This window comes from Carassius gibelio, chromosome B19 (assembly GCF_023724105.1).
Source record: "Carassius gibelio isolate Cgi1373 ecotype wild population from Czech Republic chromosome B19, carGib1.2-hapl.c, whole genome shotgun sequence".
NCBI lineage: Eukaryota > Metazoa > Chordata > Actinopteri > Cypriniformes > Cyprinidae > Carassius > Carassius gibelio.
The window spans coordinates 16,422,801-16,440,666 of NC_068414.1; the positions used below are offsets into that span (position 1 = coordinate 16,422,801).

Consider the following 17,866-nt stretch of genomic DNA (forward strand, 5'->3'; position numbering starts at 1 on the left):
TGATTGAATGCCACACTGCTATTTTTTTGAACACACCCCTTTCAACTAATTCAACTAATTGCCCAATTGCACAGCCTTAAGAGCGTGCATATCTTGAATGCTGGGTCTCATTTGTTTTCGGAGAATCTACTGAACCTACTGGTAACTTGTTTGCCACGTAGCAATAAAAAAATATACGAAAAACCTTGATTATTCTGGTTAGTCACATTGTACTGCTATTATTTTGAACAATACTGTACATACATATATATATATATATATATATATATATATACATACATATATATATATATATATATATATATATATATATATATATATATATATATATATATATACATATACATACATATATATATATATATATATATATATATATATATATATATATATACACACACACACACACACACACACACACACAGTACAGACCAAAAGTTTGGACACACCTTCTCATTCAAAGAGTTTTCTTTATTTTCATGACTATGAAAATTGTCGAGTCACACTGAAGGCATCAAGGGTCTATTTGACCAAGAAGGAGAGTGATGGGGTGCTGCACCAGATGACCTGGCCTCCACAGTCACCGGACCTGAACCCAATCCAGATGGTTTAGGGGAGAGCTGGACCGCAGACAGAAGGCAAAAGGGCCAACAAGTGCTAAGCATCTCTCGGGGAACTCCTTCAAGACTGTTGGAAGACCATTTCAGGTGACTACCTCTTGAAGCTCATCAAGAGAATGCCAAGAGTGTGCAAAGCAGTAATCAAAGCAAAAGGTGGCTACTTTGAAGTAGTAGTGAACACCTTCAGTGTGAATATAATTTTCACAGTCATGAAAATAAAGAAAACTCTTTGAATGAGAAGGTGTGTCCAAACTTTTGGTCTGTACTGTGTGCGTGTATATATATATATATATATATATATAAAATGCATGTGTAATATCTATTATATATATATGCGGCATCATAGTTCCTTTTTTTTTATAATATTTTGTAAGACTGGGGATTTGAGAAGTTTCTCACAAGACACAAAAATGAGCATATATAACCATCTCCAAACTAACAAATTCTGAATGACCAACTCAAGACATGACCACAGCATTTACATAGAACTGGTTATATAAACAAATCATCGCTTAAGAGATATGATATTACAAACGAGATCAGCAGGGCAGAACATGCCGAAATTCATAACTTTATTAAAAACAATTGATGCACAGTTTACAATCCACATATAAAATGTCACATTTACACACAAATTGGCACACAAACCTGCCTCTTAATAGTTTAAAAAAAAAAAAGAAATTCCAAATCTACATGAGTAAATCAAACTGCACAGTAGAATAGAATACATACTGGTGATTAATCATAGCATTTATGCAAATTGGCTGCATACATGACCAACACCCTCATTCCAATGCAGAATCAAGAGAACTAGTGAGCATTACACTAATTCACAATTATGTACCATAATTTACTTTAACCACAGCAAAAACTGCAATAAGTTACTTCACATTTGAAGTATTAAACAACTGAACTTTCCTAAAAACAAAACAAAAAAAAAAAAAATACAAAAAAATAACTAATTTAACAGATCGGTAGTCTAATTTGCAGGAATAAGGATTGAAAAAGAATTAAACCGTGACCCGTTTATAAGCACGTAATGAGGCTTTTCCAGATGATGTTTGAGGGAAAAAAAGGCATAAGTTAATTTATTGGAATGGACATAGAAAAAAAGAGAAATAATGCTGGGGAATTAAAGCTACAAAAACGAAGCTACTGAAAAACCTACAATTCTCAGTGGGACACTCATTTTTTTATAATCGTGTGGCGATTTACGCCACAGATGTCCTTGATGGCTTCATAAGACTTCAGGCTTCAGTGCAATCCAGATACTGAAATACATTCAACATTGAGTGGGACTAGATTAGGGGCATATCCAAAGCACACTTTCCAATCTAAAATTGAAAAATTTAGCCAGACCTGTAGAACTGGAACAGGCAGAATCATTTCATTGTTGTTTACACAATGAATCGCACCCAAATGCATGAACATTTCTTTGCACCAAATCATTTGGTAACAAATGGGATGAACTATAATTCAGAAAAAAAAAAAAAAACATTTGATTTTACCCAGAGATCACCACACAAAGCACTCGCTCCTTGATCTGTGCCCTGAGATGATGAACACCGGCAAAAAAACTGACTAAATGAAGGAGCACCAAATGCACTTTGGATCATTCAATGAAGAAACAACTCGCTGATCTTCTTTGATACTTGGCTAGCCTCTGATGCTGAGATGTTGCTTTTTCCCCAAGAAAGCAAGCAAGAGATTCTCAAATGGACAGAAACGTCCAGATAGAGAGTAGAGAAATACTTCATATAAGAAACTGTGACATTTCAGCGTTATTTGTAGAGGTGCCGTCAGGAAAACCAATAGGACAAAGTTCACAGACAATCCACACCGCTCATGCAATTCACCACACTAAAAATAACTTTAAAAGGACATTTTAGGATACAGTAACCAATCTATACAGTATCAGACAACAGAAACCTTGGATCCCATAGCAGTAAGATCCATACGTAAACGGTCAACGTCAAATGCGACGAGGAAAATTCTAGAGTTCATGAAGTTCAGTCTGTAGTTCTTCCCCAGAGTTTTGCCCACCAATCTTGCCGATCCAGATTTCATTCAGGAACTAAGCAGCACAATCACCTAACTTGATCGCTCATATCCTGAGCAGGTCATCCAGTGCTAGCGTGTCCAGGTCACAGGAGTCAAACAGATCGCTTATGCCCTGCTCATCACTCAAACCCAGCATGTATTCATCGCTGAGAAGAGCAGGAGACAGCGGCACGAAGGGGATGGCCTCCTCCGGCTGCTGGAGAATGGAAGACAAGGAGGAACTGAGGGGTGACATGGGGGCACTTTCAGTCAGGGGCCCATAACCGTTAGAGCTGCCGTTCATCTTCACACCATCAGCCATTCCATCTGTAGCGGCTTCTGAAATTATAAAGAACAAGGAAAAAAAATAAAAAATACTTGAAGGATGAACTTAATTGGAAGAACCAAGGTAATGTTGCTGTTGAAGTCCTTGCCTTGGGAGACTTTGAGAAACGCAGGGTGATTTCCATTTACATCTAGGCCATTTTGCAGCAGGCTCCCGGAGTCACCACCGTCCGTACAGAGGAAAACATCAATGGGACCCTTGGAGCTACTCAGGTGGACCTGTAAACTCTGAATTGACATTAAAAAGGAGTTAAAGTATATAGAACAAATACAAATCACTTTCACTTACATGAGCTGCCTCTACTAGATCCAAAGTAACAAGTAGACCCCGGTTTACACCAAGCGTATTGAGAAGCATTTTTGTCAACCCAAGCACAAGTAAACAAAGTGAGACATTCCCATTTACAATCACTTTTGTAGAGTTGGGTACCGAAACCCGGTACCAATATGGCACCAGGTACCGGTATGCACCGAACAGAATCAGAACACAGATTTTGGTGCCTCATTTCGGTTCCTCTAAAATGCTTAAGCGATCGACTGAAAGATTTGTCCTGGTTCTCCGAAATGTACACAAGCAGGGGCGTTGCTAGGCTTTTTAGGCGGGGCTATACATTTACCTCCTTAAACCGTACACAAATTCGCGATCGCTTAAATTTCATATGAAAACGGCAGCAGAGCGGTCTCCTCAGTCTTTCAGCGCACTCTTCAATCCACAGACCGCGGCGGAGCAGCGCGAGCGGACTCAAACAGAAAAAGGTCTGCATATCGATAGATTGTTAGAATATCCGTATATGTGCAGTTCTTAGTCATAAATATGGTTTACAAAAGTCCCGAAGGAGCAATCGGTTTCTCATCTACTGTAAAGTCTGCTCCGTTCATCGCTCGTCACATCGCAGCTGTTTCCTCCAGCGACAATCTAGCCCTTAACACATATGAACATATACTTTAAACTTATTTAAATCTGCTTATTTTAATTATATGTACTTTATACATACACACCAAAGAATGGTGCTCTCATTATGTATATATTTTGCTGTAGTGTGTAGGTAGAAAATATCGGTTTACATTCCCAAACTTTCATTTTGCTATTGTCAAACTGCTAGATTATTAAAATGGCAAAATTAATGTTTGGAAGTGTAGACATATTCCCTACTGACATACTATAAAATATATAAATAACTGGCTTAAAACCCTTTTTGGGGGGGGTTTTAATACTAATGTGCCTAAGACTTTTGCACAGCACTGTACTTTCCAAACGACTTTATAAAGAATGGCCATACAGTCAATCACAGAACTGATTTAGAGACAGTGACAGACAACCCTCATTTTAAATAAATATCAGAGTGATTGACAGATGCAGTAGAAACATTATAATCAAACAATGACCCAGATCATGAAATACATTTATTAGCCTTATAGTAAGGGAAGCACAAATTAGGAAATGAGAGCATCCAAGGATCGTGTGAAATTATGGATTTTAGATATTTGTAATGTTCTTTAAATGTCCTGCATAGGGTTGAGGCTTTTTTTCTTCTTTTTTTCTTAAGTATCCGTTCCTGCACTGGTAGCGTTTTAAAAGTATCAAAATGGCACCGGTATAAAAAAAAAAAAAAAAAAAACACTATACCCAACCTACTCTTTTGGTCTCTTCTGTCCACTTGGACACTTCTGTTTTGATTTTTTTTTTTTTTTTTTTTGATGGGCAGGGTCATGCGCCTTTTACTTCCACTTTCAAATCAGTGGCAATTTCAACTGAAAGTGAAAAAATGCTTTTGATTTGGAGTTTTCTTGCTTTTCTCTGCTTACCTTAACTTTTAAACCACTTCAAAGTGTTGTGCGCATTTAACGCTCACTTTAAAATGCGTCAATTCAGTGTCAATTGAAACAAAAACAAAATACGTCAAACTCACTTACCCACACAGACACGTTTAGCTGTATAGACAAATTTTGTATCGTATAGATGTTTCGTCCACACGGATGCGTTGTTTTAGGAGAGTTAAACCAATATTTTTTTAACCGGGTCCCAGAGTGGATAAAATTTGAAAACTCATGCATTTTCATGTGGACGGTGAATCCGTATATTTTCTGAAACAATGTCATCAGCCCACGTCTCACCCCTAGTCAGACTCTGCTACATCACGTAACACAAACATGACCACTGAACGATTGTCTTATAAACTAGCATTAACAGATTAATAAGTGTATTGTTCCATGTCTGTTTGTATACTGCAGGCAAGATTAATGCGCATAGTCCAAGTCTTCACTGTTTTTAATTCATCTCTGTGGCAGAATAACAGTGCCACATACTGATCTGGCATATCCAGGCTATGTGGACGTAGCCTTAGCCATAAGACTTCGGGATAGGTGTCGTTAAGGTTTTAACAGTATTACTAGTCTTACCGATACTGCTTAACGGTCCAGTACTTTAACGGTATTCTTATCGGTACTTTGTTTTGTGTTACTTTGTGTTGTGTTTAGGCAGTCGAAAATTTTGCATTTCTCTGTCTGCACATAATGCACTTTGGAAATATGCTTTGTTTCCGCCCTTACATGCAAAAATTTGTTGCACTTATGACAACCAGCGTTGTCTGCATCAACTCTAGTGAATTATAACCAAACTTTGGAACGTTTTACTGTCTCCGCCATCATCACTCTTTGTATTAAGCAGGAGTTTTCGTACTGTAAGGGGCCGTTCACATATCAAGTCTAAAAACGCGTGGAAAATGTTAGTCACGCCGCTTTCTGATTTTTTTCCCCCAAAGCCTTCTGGAACTTACGCTCCTGAGGAGTCTGTTGTTGCTAAGCAACCATGACCTGCTCTCTCCATGAAGACGTGGAAATTTCAGCAATGGATAAATGGATTTGCAGCACTAAAAACTGCTTGCAGTAGCACTGGTACTAAATTAATTTAAAAATCCACATACAGCTTTTCCTTCATCTTGGCTGAGCTTTCAACATTCGCTTCCATTATGAGCGCGCATACCGCGCGCCTACATTTGAAATAAACTTGAGGGCGCATAATGTGAACAGCCCCTTATGCGTGTGTGCATGCCGTGCTCGTTATTTGTGTGTGTGTAGCCCCTTTCACACTGCACGTCGGACCCGCAATATTTCCGGAACATTGCCGGGTCGCCTTCTGTGTGAAAGCAACCATGTCCCGGGGCTGATTACCGAATTGAATCCGGGTCGGGGACCTTGTAACATTGCGGAGTTCGACCCGGGACGAGCGCTGTTTGAACAAAAGCCAGATCTAATTCCGTGTCGAAGAGATGAAGCGCGTTATCACGCGACTCTTTTACCGGCTGTTTTGAAGGACGATCAACGTTCGCGACTAAAACACATGTGCAAACTGTAATGAAGCAGAGATCAGTTAGTTCCTCACTTTCCGCGCTGATGCAGAGATCGTTTGCTTGCTTCAGTGAAAGTATAAAGTGCCTAGCGTTGTCGACTTGTAAATGACACGTCACGCGCTGAGGTCACGTGTCGTTACGGGATCTTCAAGGGTTGTGTGTGAAAGCACGCACACATACCGGGTCATCACTGGCAGTGTGAAAGTGCAAAATCTAGCGACCAGAGAACAATTGCAGGAACACTTTACCCCTGTATTTGCCAGAATGGCAGTGTGAAAGGGGCTTGTGCGTGTCTCTGACAGACCGCCCCCGCGGCGCGCACGAGAAATCTCGCAGATTTCACAGACAAACGTCTTAATATGATCGCAAATTAGAAATGTTTGGTAAGATAAAATGTGCACTATAACATTAAGCAAATCTTTTCACTATCGTCATGCTTTATTATTAAGCGGGAGTTTTCATACCATTTTATCTGTACGTGCGCCGTGGTCATTGTGGTGTGTGGGTGACTAACTGACAGCCTCCGCGGCGCGCATGAGAGATCTTGCAGACAACGTCTTAATATGATAGCACATAAATGTTTGGTGAGATAAAATGTGCACGATAACAGTAGTAAGCAAAAATACATAGTACATTTATTTTTTCCCCTCCAGTACCGAAAGCAGAACTGATACGGTCAGATCTTAATGATACTACATTCTTTCATAATTTAGCCCCGGGGGCATTTTAATACCGGGTTTTGGTACCCATCCCTAAGAGGACTGCACCATTAGGATAAAAATCATATTTGTCGATTATTCCCTTGAAATTGTAATTGCGATTATTATAATTATTACAATTAACATTGAATGATGTTTATACCATTGTTTGATGCAACTGCATGCTGTATTTTTATATGAAAAGCTGAAAACACTAAAAAAAAATTAGTGCTTTTCTATAGTATTAAAGGTGCAATGTGTAATATTTACAGTGATCTATTTACAGAAATGCAATATATTATACATAACTGTTTTCAGAGGAGGTCTTTTATACCCTTAACCCCTTTGCATTGCCCCATATTATTAAGGTTTCACTTTCACAGCATGGTAAACATCACTCGCTTACTTGATCTGGACAAACTGTGCATCAATTGAAAATTTAAAGACTCTAGCATCTTAAGCCCTATTCGGACAGGACTAGTTTTACAGGGGGTCGTTAGAGAAACCTGCGTTTCACAGACGTACTTGGTGATTTTAATCCCGTCCGAATCTGCCATGTCTGTGTTTTTCTCACACAACCTCTGTGATAATTCCAGAGCAAATTACCTACCGTTTTTCAGCTAACTCAGTGATCCTCTGAGAAAACTAATCCCATCCGAATGCGAATGTCTGTGATTGCCGGTGATATTTTATTTCACAACGCGTTTCCTTGTGTGTTTTGGCCAACGTGAATTACCGTAGATGCTCTTACAGCGCGCATGTTTGATATATTTGCTTAGCGGCAAATAAATAATAAAAAAAACAATACAAATAATAAAATCAAGAGCAAGTTCGCGTAAACTGTTAATACCGGCTATTGTAATATCAGCATCAGGTAAGATTACTCACGTTCATTTATGTACTCAGTTACATAATGTTTTAATTTAAAAAAAAAAAAAAAAAAAGGAAAACAAGTTAATCTAAAGGATTAACATGATTTTGTTATACTAGCCATTTAGTATTTATTGTGTAATAATACTAAGGCAATCATTCTGAATGAATGCAATGCACGCGTGATGTCTGTGACGCCCAGATGCACAAATCAGACCCTCCCACCTCTGTAATAAACACGGAGATGTTAGTCCCGTCCGAATTGGTACATGAAAATCACAGACGTCAGGTGGTAAGAATCGAAACTCAAACGTAGTTTAGAAAACTAGTCCCGTCCGAATAGTGCTTTAGAGTAATACATTACTAGAGATAGAGTAATAAATTTATCTTTATTCTGAAATTTGAATAAAAATATGAACAGCGATTATATTAAACAATGTTTCTGAACTCAGAAGATTAAATGTCAAAAGATAAATATAAATTTAAGCAAATGGCATTCAACAGAAGAAAAAAAAAAGCAAATAAAATTTAGCAGCAATATCTCAGATATTGTAACTTATTCTGTCAGTTGTGCAATCTTTTCTTTTAGAGGAGAAAACTCAGCCATTGAGCGTCATCTTTTTCTACCAGTCGTGGACCGGCGGCCACAGTATCACTTGTGCTTGCACATGCAGCCTAGTGATGCGCGGGTTGGGTTTTTTTTCCAACCCCCGGGTCCCGCTTTTATGAAATTATTTGGCCTGCCCCAGCCCACAAATAAAGTAAAATGTATTTACCCACCGTGATACGCAATTGCAGTGCATTGGAGGTAAAATGTGATACAAATACTGTTCAGGCTTCTTGCACAGAATGATCGTTTTGTGTCTTTATACAATGTATTGTCACGAGCCACAGGGTTTAACTTATTTTATTGTACGTTTTAGCCATGATTACCATTCACCTCCATTATAAGACTGACAGACAAACGGTTTAAAAAAATCTCAGTGTTCTACTGAAGAAACATACATCTTGGATGCCCTGGGGGTAAGCAGATAAAGAATTTAAATTTTGGGGTGAACTATCCCTTTAAACTCGAACGTATTTTAAGGATTCTGTGCCATGACCTTTAAATATTTTACATACTTTTGAGAATCCAGTGTTTAGTTTATCCTGATAAGCACCTGTCACAGTAGTAAACACGACAGCTTTCTTTTATGAGGGGTTTTGGTGGCACATCATCTTTGTTATCAGGCGGAACCTTAAAGAACGCGACACACGTCTCCCAGAAATCTTGCATAATTCAACGAATCTGATTACAATCCATGTGCCATATACATCAGACATTCAGCCAATGGTCTGAGAGCGTGATATCTGAGGCTGAGACTACTCCGAACACTACAATCATTTACTGACTTCATGAAGCCCCTCCTTCAGAAATACGCAATGGGCTCAAATTGGTTCGCTGGTCCAGTGTGTTGTGATTTACACCCATGACCTATGGTTTCATTGTAAACAATAACGTTGCCAATATTGCTCATCAATTTGAGCCCGACTGAGATGCAGAGAATATTAGTGAAGAGGATCATGCAGGACTTGTGCATCATGGCTATTAATGGTATGCTTTTTTGTTTGTTGTTGTTTCATACTTTTAGACATGCTTAAAGCTGTAATACAGCACGGCAATTGCTTGTTTGTCTATGTAAATCACTCATCGTACAGGTGCATCTTAAATTAGAATATCATGTCTTAACTTTTCGTAATAAGAAAAAAAATATACACACAAACTATACATAAACATACACTAGATTCATTCCACACAAACTGAAATATTTCAAGAGTTTTTGGTTTAATTCTGATGGTTACGATTTACGGCTTAGGAAAATTTTAAATTCAGTATCTCATTTGAGTATTCCATTTTGAGCTTGATTAGTTTGATTAATTTTGAGTATAAATACTGGGTTCCTCTTGGGCTATTATTATGAGGAAGATTAAGGACTTGACAGTTGTCCAGATCACCATAATCAACACCCTCTACAAGGAGGGTAAGCCACAGGAGATCATTGCTGAAAGGGCTGTCTGTTCACAGAGTGCTGTATCAAAACATTCATAGGAAGTTGACTGGAAGGAAAAAGTGTGGTAGGAAAAGGTGCACAAGCAACAGGGATGTGGACTTCACAAGGAGTGGACTGAAGCCGGAGTCAGCGCATTACTCCGATGTCTTCAGGAAAAGGGCTACACGTCACATTCCTAGAACAAAGCCACTCCTGAACCAGAAGAGACGTCAGAAGCATTTTACCTGGGGAAAGGAGAAAAAGAACTGGACTGTTGCTCTGTGGTCAACAGTCCTCTTTTCAGATGAAAAGTAATTTCAGCATTTCATTTGGAAATCAAGGTCTGGAGCAAGACTGGAGAGGCACAGAGTCCAGTGTGAAGTTTCTGAAGTCAGTGATGATTTGGAGTGTTGTGACGTCTGCTGGGGTTGCTCCATTGTGTTTTATCAAGTCCAAAGTCAATGCAGCCACCTACAAGGAGATTTTGGAGCACTTTATGCTTCCATCTGCTGACAGGCTTTATGGAGACGCTAATTTTCTTTTCCAGTAGGACTTTAGCACCTGCCCACAGATCAAAAACCACTTCCAAGTGGTTTGAGGACCATAATATTATTGTGCTTGATTGGCCAGCCAACTCACCTGACCTGAACCTCACAGTAAATCTATGGGGTATCGTGAAGAAGATTAGTAACATCTGACAAACAATACAGAGGAGACGAAGGCCGCCATCAAAGCAGCCTGGGCTTCAATAACGCCTCAGCAGTGCCACAGTCTGATCGCCTCTATGTCACACTGTATTGAAACAGTAATTAATGCAAAAGGAGCACCAATCAAGTATTGAGTGCATAATTAAACCACCTTTGGAGATATTGAACATTTCTGTTTTGTAAATCTTTTTAGATTGATCTTTAGGAAAATATAATTTCAGATACTGAATTTTGAATTTTCCTAAGCTTTAAGTCATAACCATCAGAATTAAAACAAAACTCTTGAAATATTTCAGTTTGTGTGCAATGAATCTAAAATAAAAGATAGTTTGCTTTTTTGAATTAAACTACAAAAAAAAAATTATACACTTTTTTTTTTGCAAGAACCGCTGCTTTAGAACATCGATTTTGAAACTTGTGAATCCATAGGAATTGTTAGAAGACAAAATCGCGAGTTCATATATAAATAGACACTTTGGTGAACCCCTAGTTTTAACAGCATGGAAACAACTCTTCCTCACATCTAAAGGCCTTGGCCTTGCCCTCTTTGTTGCATGATCCAGAGGAGTAACTTCTTGTAGTCCCTACGAGACGTTTTTGTAGGCATTAAACTGCAATGAATTTTAAAAGACGATATCTCTGTTTGCATTGAATGTTCAGCGTTGAAACTTTGCAGATATTGTTCATGCTCAAACACCAACATTACACACTAATGTAAAAAAAAGTGATAAAATCACAAATCAACCACCCCTTTAATATGCATAAACTAAAACTTAAAATTTGTTTACCTCCTTTGGGTCAGGCACTTCCAACTTTGTTTCTGATGGAGCCTTAACCGCTATGACGGTTTGGTCTCTTAGGCTCTTTATTCTTTGGATGTCCTGATAGGTCACATAGGCATATGTGAGAAAAGTTAAGGACAAAAGAGGGAATTACTTTCATTCCGTCCAGTGCTCTCGTTTCCTGATCTTCAGTGGCCATTACACACTTGAGAAAGTACAGCTGAGTGCTAATAAAGGATATTTCTGACTGTGTATCTCCTCAGTCATCTGCTGGACGTTACGCGTGCAGGTCTGAATCAGCTCATCCAGGCGTCTCTCCTCCTGAGTGAGCGCCAGCATTTCTCTGGCCAGGCTCTGACTCTGAACGGCTGGAGATGGAAACCCACCCTCTGACGGCAAACTGGAGCCCCTGCAAACAGCAAAGAGCTCAAATATAATAAACGTCCAAAATAATCAGCGCTGTTTAATGCAAACCACACTTTTAAGTAACTCACAGCCATTGTATGTTGTTCTTTGACTTCTTCTTGATGAGGCGCACCCCCTCCAGCACGTTGGTGATGTCATAAAGACGTCGCTTCTGGACGTTGAGCACAATGGCGGCTTTATTGAGATCCAGCACTCCATCGGAGGACTGCGCAAGCAGTTGACAGAACTTTTTAGTCAAGAATCCCAAGGATGTGTCGTATCGGGTCTTCTCCGGTGGGGTTTTGGGGGCTGAAATATAAGAGGTCATTTAATCATTTATAACTCTGCAGCAGAATGAAGGAGGGTTGGTTTGTGATGTAATTACATGGTATAACTTAATATTAGGTGGCTCTACATGCTTATCACATGAGCAAAACCATGGATCACAGAATGAGCTTTATACCTTTGGGGACCTTCAGTTTAAGAGCTCCTTTGCGACTCCGAAGGGTTTTAGCTGGCTCGCTGTATTGGTGGTCTGTGATGTCTAACTCAAGTCTCCTTTTAGCCTGTTTCAAGAAAATAAAATATGAAAGGTGATCCAATCTTGTAGGGTTACTAGATTACATCTGCAGTATAATAACTATACAACTGAAATGCACAGAAAAGCAAAAAATCCCATTTTATGCAATATTTAACTAGTCAATGTCCTCATTTTAAGAACAGAATGCGTGCATTATTCATAGAAATGTCTATGAGTGGATTGAGCCCAACACTTATGTTATTTGGAAAAGTTGGCAAAATTATTGGGTAATAAGTCACAAAATCTGCCATTATATTGTCTGTGGCCAATACAAAATTTATCAAGAGGGTCTAAACTGTTAAGGGCCTAAAAGTGCATTTTTGTTTTTGCAAACCATTCAGGAATCATCTCACAAAAAGCAGCAGATATTAGTTTTTCCTAATAATACAACACTTAAGTCAACAGACTTGGGAGTAAGCGGAAGCAAAATGGCTGTCCTCCATTACCAAAGCCTTAAACTCAGTGACCACTGAGAAACTTAAAAGTACCACTGACCCAGAGATAATTATAGATGCAGTCCTGATCTATTTTTTGCATTTTGCATGTTGCAAAAACACTGCTGTCATCATAATATGCTACATAGGAAACACAGTTTGATGTCATAGGAAGTGCCCTTTTAAAGCGTTACAAAAATGCATACATGCATTGCAACTAGAGTAAATGTAAAGAAAAAAAATCCATATTTTCGTATCAGGGGTAAAAAAAATAATAATAATAAAAAAAAACCTTTTCATAAAATCTGATTTGCTGAATTTAATGTCTAGTTTGTCAAGTTATAATTTACTACATCTCTATACAAATGAGATAATAGATTTTTGCAAACCTTAATTTTGCAGAAAAGAAAAAAAACAACAACTTCATTGCATATTTTTTAAACGTCTCAAAAAGGAGACCGTTTTTTTCACATCAACATTATATTGACATTAAAATGTTCCTAGTCGTATATTTAGCCTCATTGTTTTATGATATTCACAATATAATCTGACAATCTTGTATGACTTTTTTTTTTATCTTTACTGCTGTTCCTTCATCCCCATCTGCTTTTCTAACCCATGTTTTTTTTTCCCCCACTTGCAATTCACTTGAGTTTTACATCTGTCGTTTTTAAATTGAAACCATCTAAATTAGTCAAGTCTGAAGTGTTTATAATTTCTACATTGTTTCGTGCCATGGACCCTGTAGAACAAAAAAGTTTGATCTCTTGATAAGTCGTTTAAGTTTGGGCAATATGACAACCATCGACCTCACGTATGCCAAATTACTTCCTCAAGAGATGCCACTCGGGAGTTTAAGCGCTAAATAACGATAAAAACAACAGTTAGCAAAACATTTGGCTTAGCACAGAGTCCGCGAGCTCAGAAATGACTCCATCCCCCATCCTAAAGACAACAAACCAGGGCCTAGACTCCACTAATTCAAGCTTATGCGAGTTAAGCAGACTCGCAGACTTATATTAGACCATAACTTAACGATATTACACTTAATATTTTCGATATCAGACCTATATAAAGCGCTTTAAAGCAGCAACCCTCGAGCTTTCGAAGAAAACTTTAAAAGGCGTGCAACTGGACAACCAGCCGAGTTACAAATAATACACCACTGATATTTTTAGTTTAAAAATCAACAATGCATAAAAGCATATCGTATCATACAGTACAGTCGTATTGTCTAATACAATTCAAGTTAAATCGTAAAAACAGCAGGGACTACATTGCGGAAATATGCATGTCTGTTTGTGGTAAACAGTCGTCATGAGTCATTACGCATTTTTGGGGGACATTGGATAAAGGTCTTAATAAATATATAAAACTTGCTGATTAGTTTTGCACGATCAACCTGCCTAAGTTACTCCAGAAACTGAAGGCACAAAGCAGCTCCAGCAGTAGCCATGATGACAGCAGAAGTAGGCTAAGTGGACTTAGCCTAACGACTTAATATTTACTAATGATTCGAATGTGCAACACTTCACTTTAAACACAGAGTTACAGCAGACACTTACCGGTGGTCGTCCTAGTGTGGGTCGCAGTCCTGTCCCAGGTGTCGCTCCTTGTAGAGGAGTGGTGTATAAACTGTCAGCAGAAGCCTCGGACACACAGACATTATTAGTGGACGGCGGTGTGGTTATTTGTATTCGGGCTGCACTGGAATAAGCTGCACACCGTCGATCGGAAACCGCACTAAAAACACCGTGTTGTTCACCTCTAACAACCCCTGTTAACATGACTTGTCCTGGGACCGAGGAACCCCCCTTTCTCATGATCCTCAGAGGCGCAGGGTCCCTTTGTCCCACTTGTGCTTTGAGGCTCGTTTTCTCTCTAATCCGAGCGAGTGGATATAAAATAATCATAAATGATGAAAGCACACAGTGTTAGGAACGCATCGCTGTAATATGAGTGAACTCACTAAAGGCTAAGACACCCGATGTAAGAGATTAAAATGCGATGCGAACTCCCTCTCGCTAGAGCGAAAAATGGCTCCAGGAAGCGGACAATGAAGTAGGGGATGAGGTTTACGCGCGAAAGGTCCTCCCGCGAAACTCAGATTTCCCGGGAAATATTTGAAAATGATTTGCATACGCGATATCATTCGCCAGCACCGTTCTGTTTTCCGCCCTCAAGTGCTGACGTGTGGGTGTAGTGGAGCCAATGAAAACGCACGATGGAGGAATTGTTTTTAAATACACCGGTTTGACCTTTAGAGGGCGTTAGATATTATAGACACGTAAACGTAAACATGGAAAACATACAAAAATCCAAAGAAGCTCATAAAGATTTGTTAAAAAAGCATTTGAGAGTTGTTGTTACCCACAACCAAAATAAGCAACAAAATTAAAAACTGCTTGTTAATTTAAATAAAATAAACATTAAATAAAGTAAAATGAATAAAACGTCAATTTATTTTAATTCAGTTCTTGGCAAGTCAACATTTGTTCTAATAAAATTACTAAAACTAAAAGTGAGATAAGAATAAAAAACACACACACCAAAATGACTATGTGGGTCAATATCACCGGGTGCTTTTTGGCGTCCTGTCCATAACACATTTGCCATTATTACTTAACATAAAAATTACTACTACTAAAATTATACTATACGTTTTTATATTCATCACAAAATCATTACTTGGCTCATTAGATACAACTTGTTATTCCAAGGATGTGTTATTTTGCTATGTCACATGCACTGCTCATTACATTTAAATGATTGTAGCTCTTGGAATATTGTCAATTCATAAAACAAGTTATTATTTAATATTTAAGTAAAAGGTATTACTCAATTTTAGTGTATTGATCGTTTGGTAATAAAAACGATATTTTTGTCCCTTGAATGGCTGTCCACCCTGTCGTTTAGGGGAATCCGCTACTTTAAGAAAACCCCATCCCCTTTAGTGACGTCAGGACAATTAATTTATTTCATTTTTATTATATATATATATATATATATATATATATATATATATATATATATATATATATATATATATATATATATATATATATATATATATTGTCTCTTCAATGGCGGGAATTTCAAGGATTCAACGGCTGAGGTGAGTGTCTTTTCAATTGACAAATTTTCCTCGTCTGAGTTTGCTTACTTGCTTTGCTAAAGCTTAAGATGTAAATCCTGTGGACATCAAATATGACAGAAGTGATTAGAATAGCCTACAGTATTTTACAGTACAGTATTTGTACGTTTAAATATACCAAATTATATTCAACAACAAAGCTAAACATTTAGAAAGTCAGTTTGTTGTAAGCTAATATGCTAATTGAAGATCAAAAATTGTCCAAAATGGACACAGCATTAATTTGTAGTTAATACTGCTAAAAGCTAAAATGAACACAAACCATTGGGATTGAGGATGTACTTTTATTATTAATATATATATATATATATATATATATATATATATATATATATATATATATATATATATATATATATATATATATATATATATATTAGGGGTGTAACGGTTCACAAAATTCACGGTTCGGTTCGATACGATACACTGATGTCACGGTTCGGTTCGGTTCGGTTCGATACGTTTTAGATACAGCAAAATGTAAAAACATCTCAACTTTTCAGAATGCCGCAAGCGCACCGCGGGTCATGTGACAAGAACTAACCAATCAGCTTCATCCTTTCCCGTAACAACGTTGAGAGCTCAGCCAAGATGAAGGATCAGCTGATCATAGTTGTATATGGATTGCAATTTTGAAATAAATTTAGTAGCAGAGCTACTGCAAGCGATTTTTAGAGCTGCAAATCCATTTATCCTTCGCTGAAATTTCCGCGTCTCATGGAGAGCACGTCATTGTTGCTTAGCAAAGACAGACGCCTCATGAGCGCTTCTGCCCGAGCGCTTTGGAAAGGAGGAGAAAGACGTGCTTAGCGTTTTCCATGCGTTTTTAGGCACGATATGTGAACGGCCCCTAAGGCGCTCGCTCACTCAGCACGCGCTGAAGGCTCGTTGCAAAATGTCGAATGCCTTTAACAGACCAGAAATATAAGATCCTAAAATAACCAACAGGTCTGGTGTTTGGGTTGGATTCCCTGTAAGCTATAGTGTCTAAATGCTGCAGGGATAGTTTGCTGCGTGCATGTTTCTCCTTTTTTTCGTCTTTTCCCAGATAGTACTGACGCATATATCCCAGATATTCCCGCTATTTTTTTTTATTCCCGCTGGTGTACCCTGTCATGTTGCAGATGCGACATACCGTTGTTTTTTTATCCACCACTCTCTTGCCATCACCATTATAGCTTAAGGGGAATCCAAAGTGCACCCAAACACCAGACCTGTTGGTTATTGGAGGATCTTCTCATTTCTAGTCTGTTAAACGCATTGGCTATTTTGCAACGAGCCTTCAGCGCGTACTGAGTGAGCGAGCGCCTGCTGAGTAGCCTAACATAAACATATAAGATGGTGTTTTTTTCTTCTTCGGGAGTGTCAGGGGCGTTGCCTGTTACGTTGTTTGGGTTATTGGGCTACCTTGTTGAACGCATATCATTATATTTCTCTCTCTCTCTTTTTTTTTTTTCCAAATATAATTAATTACTCCAACGAACCGTTCGGTATACATAATGCGTACCGCGTTGGTGTGGCGACAATAACACGCAAACAAAAAACTGCATCAAAATATCAGTTTTCTCCAAAGAAGAAAAAAATACATAAGTGCGAATTGCATGAGTTTCTTTAAAAACACATGGTTTACATAATACTTTAAATGTATTTAAAAAAATAAAGAAATAACCCTGTTTAAGAGACATCATACCTTTCAGGAAATATAATTTGCATCTTTATTTTACAATGAAAATGTATTTAACAGTAATAAATGTCAATTTCAGGGAAACTAAACTAATTTAAAATATTAAATATTGTAGAAACTATAGTAAAATAACACTAAGAGGGACACCCTTCAGGTTTATACTATGG

At 38.1% G+C, this 17,866-nt stretch overlaps 1 protein-coding gene across 1 annotated transcript; it reads right to left on the reverse strand.

The window, feature by feature from the left end:
* Positions 1-1,159: 1,159 nt before the first annotated feature.
* LOC127979480 (transcription factor E2F3-like) lies at positions 1,160-15,073 on the reverse strand. The gene is made up of 7 exons (XM_052584980.1): positions 14,427-15,073; positions 12,311-12,413; positions 11,937-12,156; positions 11,680-11,851; positions 11,449-11,559; positions 3,095-3,233; positions 1,160-2,999 (listed from the first exon to the last, which is right to left on the reverse strand). Exons 1-7 carry the CDS (start codon positions 14,772-14,774, stop codon positions 2,725-2,727), a joined length of 1,368 nt encoding a protein of 455 aa, XP_052440940.1. The 5' UTR covers positions 14,775-15,073; the 3' UTR covers positions 1,160-2,724.
* Between the last annotated feature and the right edge of the window lie 2,793 nt (positions 15,074-17,866).

Excerpts from the sequence above, each read along its gene's own strand:
- LOC127979480 (XM_052584980.1), bottom strand. The coding sequence starts at position 14,774 with ATGATTATTTTATATCCACTCGCTCGGATTAGAGAGAAAACGAGCCTC. Across the intron at positions 12,157-12,310 it reads TAAACTGAAGGTCCCCAAAG|CCCCCAAAACCCCACCGGAG; the intron begins GTATAAAGCTCA and ends CTTATATTTCAG. Across the intron at positions 11,852-11,936 it reads AAGAACAACATACAATGGCT|GGGCTCCAGTTTGCCGTCAG; the intron begins GTGAGTTACTTA and ends TGCTGTTTGCAG.